This window comes from Clarias gariepinus, chromosome 9, assembly GCF_024256425.1.
Source record: "Clarias gariepinus isolate MV-2021 ecotype Netherlands chromosome 9, CGAR_prim_01v2, whole genome shotgun sequence".
Classification (NCBI taxonomy): Eukaryota; Metazoa; Chordata; class Actinopteri; order Siluriformes; family Clariidae; genus Clarias; species Clarias gariepinus.
The window spans coordinates 28,808,049-28,816,546 of NC_071108.1; the positions used below are offsets into that span (position 1 = coordinate 28,808,049).

The 8,498-nt window shown below is 38.0% G+C and overlaps 1 protein-coding gene across 1 annotated transcript; it reads left to right on the forward strand.

Moving 5' to 3' along the window:
- Positions 1 to 303: 303 nt before the first annotated feature.
- Positions 304 to 8,073, forward strand: renbp (renin binding protein). Its single transcript, XM_053504884.1, has 11 exons — positions 304 to 463; positions 1,700 to 1,805; positions 2,261 to 2,336; positions 2,708 to 2,783; positions 3,780 to 3,958; positions 4,119 to 4,343; positions 4,485 to 4,566; positions 5,155 to 5,330; positions 6,402 to 6,533; positions 6,910 to 6,997; positions 7,112 to 8,073. Exons 2-11 carry the CDS (start codon positions 1,708 to 1,710, stop codon positions 7,186 to 7,188), a joined length of 1,209 nt encoding a protein of 402 aa, XP_053360859.1. The 5' UTR covers positions 304 to 463; positions 1,700 to 1,707; the 3' UTR covers positions 7,189 to 8,073.
- The last annotated feature ends 425 nt before the right edge of the window (positions 8,074 to 8,498 follow it).

The following is an 8,498-nucleotide window of genomic DNA, read 5'->3' on the forward strand; positions in this document are numbered from 1 at the left end:
TTGCGATGATTTACGCGCCCAGTAGAAAATAAACGAATCTGAATATTGTTTGATTAAAATTTTGCTTACTCATCTACCTTTGTCAAAAGGAATGACTTAATTTGTGTACACGTGCATGTGTGTCACGCTCTCCATGTACAATAGTTTTTGTATCGTTTTGCTCAGTCGTAACGTTTATATGACCCTTTAAAAAAAGTGCGCTCATCTGATTGGCTAAAGGTCGACTCGCACTGACCAATGAGAGCAGGAGGGCGTTGGTCACATGATCAGGTGGTGGCTCGGTCATATGATGTGCGCTGTACATGTCGCTGGTTCAGCCTGTGCTTTACTGTGCACAGGGAAAGGCTGCAAAAAGCGGACAGATTGAAAGTAATGCGATCAGCAGGGTGAGGATTAAACAGCAAAAAAAAAAAAGAAAAAAAGAAGAAGAAACCCGAGGTCGTGGTGCATTTCATCTGGACAGGCAAGTGTTTAAAGACATAACATTAATGGTTAAAAAAACTGTTACTGGTGTGAAATGTAAGAAGGTAGGTTTCTGTTAGGTGTGACAGTGCACTATAGGGAGCTGTGTGTGTGTGTGTGTGTGTGTGATTCTCTGTAATGGAAGTAATGTGCTGGACATACACCACATTAGTTGCTGCTGTGGAAAAAAAAAACATGTAATGCATGAATGCATTTAGTCATTAATGTTGTTTGCTGAGCAAAGCTTTAGTCTGGTTTTAAGCAGGACTTATTTTGAGATACGAAGGTCAGCCTTTCTGGAATAGTCCTGGCAAGAAACAGTATTGTCAAGTGCATTTGCAAAACCCATAATGAAGATGACTCTCATGAAGACCATCCCAGGAAAGCGAGACCAAAACGTAGAGTCACCAGCCTCAGAAATCACCAATTAACACCCAGCACCTCACATTAGAGCCGTTATGAAGCGGACACATCTCAATATCAACTGTTCAAAGGAGACTATTTACAATTTAGAAAGAAATAAAAATCATGAAAGACCATGATATTAGAAGGCGTGTCCAGACTTTTGACTAGTACTGTACATAGTAATATCAGTTGCCCAAAAAAGCTTCCTACTCTGGGTTAAAATGGTTCAGTATGATATTTAGGCATGGTGCTGAAGTGAACTTTGTCACACGAAGCAGCAAATAATATGATGTTTACTGCATTATTGGGAATTCCTGACTCATCAAAAGAACTGACCTTTGTCACAGCTGTCCTCGTCATAACTAAGTAAAAATATTACTATTTGCAAACTTGTAGACATTTACTTTAATTACAGATACACGCACATACCAAGAGTTTGGTTGCACTTCTGAGTGAAAAACAAATCTTCCAACATACTGTAAATAACTCCAGGAAGTGGAACAATACGGCAATCCAAATGTTCATGCAAATTCAGCAAAAAAATAACTTAGGATAATCATTGAGTCAGCGATTTTATTCAGGAAATCAGGAAGTTAGACGTGTAAAAGCTTTCATTACAATCAAATGTAGGGAATATGTCTTTCAACGTAATCATTTATAACCTTTAAACGTTCTCTTTTTAAATCCTGTTTCTTTCCTAAAGTATGCCTTTTGTTGGGATAAATTGCTGACCTTAAATATTAAACATCTACATGAGTGGAAAATCATCATAGTGACTTATAGGCAGTTGAATGATTGTACAGCCCTGTGTACCGCTTTTTGTTTTTTTCAGGCACAACAATGGCAGAGTTATTGAAGCAGTACCGTGAGAGAATACACACTGAGCTTGACAGAGTTGTGGATTTCTGGCTGAAATACTCTCATGATGAGCAATACGGGTGAAATGATGTGTTCATTGTTCTCAGTGCATTTTATATGTTATATATATAAGTGACCTAAAAGCACAAGGAAGTGTTCTTGCTATCTTACTGCTGGTGATCTGTTCAATAAATATCCATAAATATGGAAACATTGAACACGGTGGTTGCGTTCAGTCCTACAGTGTAAATTTGAACATTTTCCTTTGTAGTCAATTAAGTTCAGATTAGGACCTCATTCTCTAGAAGCTAATATTGTTGTCTGCTTTATTGTCCAAAACTTGTTTTTTAAACTCTACCAACCATTACAGAAGCTGTTATTTAACAATTATCGAAGCTGAGTGAATATATGCTCATTTTTATTATTTATTATTACCTGTTTACTAACACTATTTAACTAAATTGATAATAATTAATAACTTTATCCTAGTGGACTGTTTTTAATCTTTGCTTTTTCTTCTTCTTCCCTGACACAGTGGGTTTTTTACCTGCATTGGGAAGGATGGAAAGATCTATGACGAACTCAAGTATATGTGGTTACAGGGCAGACAGGTGAGATTGTTTTAAATATTTCATATCCTTATGTATAACTGATAGTTAATAGGTTTCCTGCTGGCTCTCTGGTTAACTTCAGCCTCCCTGAATCAGTGTGATAGGTGGACATTTGATTAACAAAATGACCTTAAGTGAAAAAGGGTGTGTGCCTCCATAGTATTGTTTGATCAACTGGAGTCTGATCCAGCGAGTATTCCCGCCTGACACCCAGCACTCCCGGGATAGACCCCAGGTCCACCATTAACCTGATGAGAATACATGGATAAATAACTGAAAGAGTTCAAGCACATCGGTTTGTCTTGAAACAATGCGGTATCTCTTGATCTCCTACTATTTTTTTATGCTAAATCTATGTAAATGTGTTGCAGGTGTGGATGTACTGCAGGCTGTACCGGACCATGCCGAGGTTTCACCGGCCAGACATTCTCCAAGCTGCCAAATCAGGTGCAGTATTAAGTTGATCTATAAGTGGTACAGATGGATACATAACTACAAGGAAGCCATACTGCCTATAAATAAATTCTGTATATTTATTAGGGTCCAAGCACTATGACACCAACCCTATTATGTCATAGTGTCTAAAGGGCCCTGTTGTTTTTCTAAGGGTTATTATAAAGCCCAAGCACTATAACATAAGCATTATAATGTCACAAGCATTAAAAAAATACATATATTATTATTTGATTGAGTGACATAATTTTTTTTTCAGCATCTGTTTTTTTTTGGAAGTCTTTGCGTGGTGCTTGGGCCTGCTCGTCATTGCTTGCAACTATATTTATTTGTTATGCTTGATCCAATTCTGATGAAAATGAGGGTACATTACACACATTATGAGTACATTACAATAGATCCTTCTTCGCACACCAGCTCTGAAGTTTGTCACCTGACATTTGAGTACGATGTAAATAATTGGGACCAAATTCCCCCAAAACATACAGTATGTACACACAAATGTTTTTTCCCTGGAACTAGCCATATGGCTAAACTATTTCAGTGGAAAGCAATGAGTTAAATTTGTATTAAATACATTGTAACTATAAAAGATACCAATCCGATTTAGCTGAGTGAGACTTCTGAAGTTTCATGTAAATGCATTCTGCAAGGGTTGTTGAACTTGGCCCTGGTTACTCACATTGTACTCACATTCTGAGTAACAGAATTCACGGCTGGGGTGTAGAGGAGGAAAATTTATAACATCCATGATCTACTGTAATTTACTTATATGCACCTTAACTTTGAAGTACGAGAGATTTTTCTAAACCACAACTATTCCTTTAAGCCAATAGTATTATTACTGCTTTGACTATGTCAGTTAGACCTGACCAAAAACATACTATAAATAGGAGTTCTTAAATCTTTTCACTTCATTAGACAGATATTAAAAGCAGGAGTTATTAGAAGGTTAAAGTGCTACAAGGAAGCTTGTGCTTTGTTATTCAGGCGGTGCATTTCTCCAGAAATTTGCTCGAGTGCAGGCCTCAGACGGTCCGGCAAAGTGCGCGTTCTGTCTGACGAGGGACGGCAAAGCAGTAAAGGTTCAAAGGACAATCTTCAGCGAGTGTTTCTACGTCATGGCCATGGATGAACTTTCCCGGGTCACAGGAGACAAAGAGATGCAGGTGGAAATGTGAATTTAAACTCACGTTTTAAATTGTACGTAGTAGAAGTGAGTAAAAATCCACAGTCTGCCCGTTATAAAAATTGGACTACCGATTAAAGTGGTGCAACCAAACATTCAGCTGGTCAGGTTTGTGACGTGCTACAATTCGTTCTTTACAGTCCGATGCAGAGAAGATGATGGATCAGTTAGTGCACTGGGTCCGGGTTGACCCGTCGGGTCTGGGTCGTCCTCAGCTTCCTGGCGATCATCCTGTTAACAGCATGGCGGTTCCTATGATGCTCATGTGCCTGGTGGATCAGCTGACAGAGGGCAGAGTAGAGCTTACGGAGAAATACAGTGAGCTGGGAGACTGGTGCGTCTCTCAGATCCTGCAGCATGTACAGGTGTGTGAAGCAGGCAGAGTACAATAATGACAATACATATACATGTTCTGCGTCTTGACAGTCAATACATGAATATATAATATGTAAGAGTCCTTATGTTGCCGCTTTTTTGCTCTATGAAACACTGTGTTTGCTTTTCAGAGAGATGGAAAGGCCATTCTTGAAAATGTGTCAGTGGAGGGAAAGGAGCTGCCTGGCTGTCAGGGACGTTTGCAAAACCCAGGTAGAACACCAAGGACTGGAACTTCCAGTCCTTTTAACAGTTTTGCAAATGTCTTTTTACATAAATGTTATGATATTAGCTAAGGGGCTATGCTACAACATTGCCGTGTTCACAATATGAAGTAAGTTTTGGCCTAAAATAATTTTTTACTTAAAGTTTTATAGGCCTTGCAGGAATTAATGCCTTAAAAATTAATATATATATATAAACAAAATTATGTTAAACAAATCCTGAATATGTATTATATATTCCATTCTTCAAAGTAGCCACCTTTTCTTTTAGTAAAGATGTGTTGTGCAATCATTCTGCCCAAGAAAAAGACCAGTTCAAAGAAATGACTCAAAGCCCAACACTGCCATAACATTCACATTCATGATGTGTGTACAGTATGTACATTTCTGAACACAGCGGTACACTCCTGATGTGGCGAATGACATTAGGCTAAGAAACACCAGCATTTTCCTTTAAGGGAATTTTGCATGTTCGTTTACATAGACCGATTTAAGAGATACTTTGTTGTTTGCATGTTTTTTTTTACTTGCATAAGACTCTAACCCATGAAACACGTAATGCCCATGTCATGCCCAGGTCATGCCTTGGAGGCTGGCTGGTTTCTGCTCCAGTATGCAAAGGCAAAAGGTGCAGCAGATCTGCAGACTACGGCTGTGCAGAAGTTCATGGAGGTTCCTTTCCTCACCGGCTGGGACAAAGAACATGGAGGACTCTTCTACTTCCTAGATGCTGACGGCCACTGTCCTACCCAGGTTTAATCATAACTCAGTACAGTTGGTTTAATTATTTCTATGCAGGTTGTTTTCAGTATATTTGCAAACATATTATCTATTTATTAGCGATGTGTTATTCTTGACCTACTGTACTGTAGCTATAACTTATGTTAACTCTGTGGCAGATGAGTCAAGTCTTTTATGAGCTATAATAATTGAAACGCTCTATAAAGGTTTCAGGTTATGTTGTTATTTATTAGGGATTTATGTAAAACAGTTTTGGCCATTAAAAGGCCAATCACTGATCAGAATATAGACCAATTTTTGACTTTACATTTAAGCATTTGGCAGACACTCTTATCCAGAGCGACTTACATTTTTATCTTATTACACATCTGAGCAGTTAAGAGTTAAGCGCCTTGCTCAAGGGTCCAACAGTGGCAACTTGGTAGTTGTGGGGTTTGAACCTGGGATCTTCCGAACCGCAGTCCAATGCCTTAACCACTTAGCTATCCCTGGCCCATGACATAAAAATAACAATGAGCCTCTTCAGTTTCACCATGAAGTCACACTTTCTTGTTATTCTTTTTGACTGCTTCCATTATGGGTTTGGCACAGCGAATCATCAGATCCTACATTTATTTTGTCACTGGTTCTATGCATAGGATGCTCTTTGTGATGCAACCCTCCCATTTTTATCTGGGCTTGGACCAGCACTAAGGTGGTTTGGTGTGGAGCCTTCCACATGGCAGGCAAGAATACCACTGAGACACCAGTGTCCAAACTGGGATCCCTTCTTCTAATAAGTCAAAATCAATAAAGTTACCTGGATTTTAATAACATGAGTAATAACATACTGGCTTAGTCAATTTCAATTTCATAGGAACTCAAAACCAGTAATAATAAACTGATAATCCTGCATTCAATTTTTTTTCTTTAAAGAAGGCCTGTTGGTCAGCTGTGCACCCTAATCCGTGGGTTCCTCACTGGGGAAATCAATACCTGGTCTTCTAGCAGACAGACAGAAATACTCCCACTATACTAATGACCATACTGTACAGTAGCTAAAACACACGACTGATTTGACTGTTCTCTGATTTTGTTGTGTAGCTGGAGTGGAACATGAAGCTGTGGTGGCCTCATTGCGAAGCTCTCATCTCTTATCTAATGGCTTACGATCACTTCAGAGATCCTGCACTGCTGGAAAGATTCACCCAAGTCTATGATTACACTTTTTCCCATGTGAGTCATCTTATCCAAAATACCACACCATCAGTCCAATAAGCTAATAAACCTAATATGCCTGTTCTGTCCCTGTTTATAAATGTAGATATGAGACGTACAGTACTAGTCAAAAGTTTGGACACAGGTTTGAATTCTAGAACAATACTATTTTTTATATATATATTTTTTTTTCTGCTGCAGAGGAGAAGTTCATTTAGAGTTACTATCCTCAAAAATCACCAATTAACAAACAGCACCTCAGATTAGAGCCGTTAAAAGGGCTGGATGGAATTAGGTGTGTCCAAACCTTTGACTGGTAATGTAAGAAAGGTATAAACACAGCTAAATGTTTATCCCATTAATCCTGCTGATTGGTAAGCCGTTTCTCTCCCAGTTTTCTGATGAAGAGCATGGCGAGTGGTTCGGATATCTGAGTCAGCAGGGGAAAGTGGTGATGGATTTTAAAGGGGGGCCTTTCAAAGGTGAGCATGTGATTTGATGCCGTCGTTCTTCTGATGTTTTGAACTTACACTACTTTAAGTAAAACATGTTTTCAGAAACACATTTTCCCAGCATATTTTGTGTATTTTATCCAGGTTTCTTCCATGTTCCTCGATGTCTCTACATGTGTGAGAAGATGCTGGATCATCTGCTCAATACACTCAAGTCTTAAATGTAACCAAAAACTGATGGCTGACATTTTATGCACTTTTTTTTTTAAACCACTGTGACATTTATGCATGCTTACTTACACACTCCATGTTAATTAATACTGAGCCTTTTTGGTCTACTGCAAGTGCCAATGTTTTATATCGTGAAATTATAAAGGGAATAGTTATCTGGACCCAATGTCAAGCCAGTGAAATTAGTTGCTTTCCAGGACACAAGCCAACATTATGTAGCATGTTCCACTCATAATTATTTCTTACATCAATGAACTTGTGTGAAAGCAAAAGAATAGGTTCATTCCTTGATGTAATGTTAATAGCACTACATATTCTCTTTAAAGTATTCAAGGAAGCAAAGCAAGGTCACAAGCAACTCAGGGTTACAAATGCCTTTTGACTTTTTTTTTATTATCTCAGTTCAGACTCTGGACACATTTTAGAATTACCCTAGATTAAGCTTTTAATCACTGCTCTAACCCTCAGTGGTTCATTGGGCCAATGTAAGCGTTCATGACATCGTATTGCTTTTAGTGATGAGTTGAAAATGTTCAACTATTGTAAATTTAGATAACATGCCTAAAGTGTTGAAAGGTTTTTTTTTAACAATTAGAACACAACTATAATTAAGACATGGTGTGTTTGCTAATCCTCTAAACATATTAAGAAATTGTTTTTAAGAAAATGTTCCAGATTGATATTTTTAGCCCTGTAGTTATTTTCTGGTCTGATTAGGTGATTTTACATGAATGCAATTTATCAAAAATTGAACACTCTACTACACTATATTTTACGTACTTGAAATGTATTGCTGAGTCGGCATTCTGATGGTGGTCAATTAGAACTGGATCGTTCACAACGCAGTGTATACAAGGTGGTTTTAAACATGGGGGGGGGGGGGGGGATGGGGGGGGGGGGCATTACTTACACACATTAATATTAACTGTTGATGTACAACATTTCAGTGGGGAATAATGAGAACTCCGGAATTTTAAAGAAGTTTACTCTTTATGTAATGCTAAGGTTTTAAAAATCACTGCAGCAATTAATACAGGTCAACAGTTGTATGTCTAAACTCACCTCATGCATTTTACCATTTTAAGCATCTATCTAAACATTCAACTTTTCTCATAACTAGTAGATTTCCCCACTTTTTTTAATGTAATGTTGTTCAGGAAATTGAACAACAGAAGATTATGAAAGTCTTTGTCTTGTCAGATTTGTCAACCTGTTCCAAGAAAAAAATATATAAAAATATATAAAATTTAAGAATTAAAGAAATCACTCAAGAATCTCATGACAGACTGGTGTTGGGCTC

Coding starts and splice junctions, on each gene's coding strand:
- renbp (XM_053504884.1), top strand. CDS start 1,708: ATGGCAGAGTTATTGAAGCAGTACCGTGAGAGAATACACACTGAGCTT. Junction 4,344..4,484: donor AGATCCTGCAGCATGTACAG/GTGTGTGAAGCA, acceptor TTTGCTTTTCAG/AGAGATGGAAAGGCCATTCT. Junction 6,534..6,909: donor ATGATTACACTTTTTCCCAT/GTGAGTCATCTT, acceptor TTTCTCTCCCAG/TTTTCTGATGAAGAGCATGG.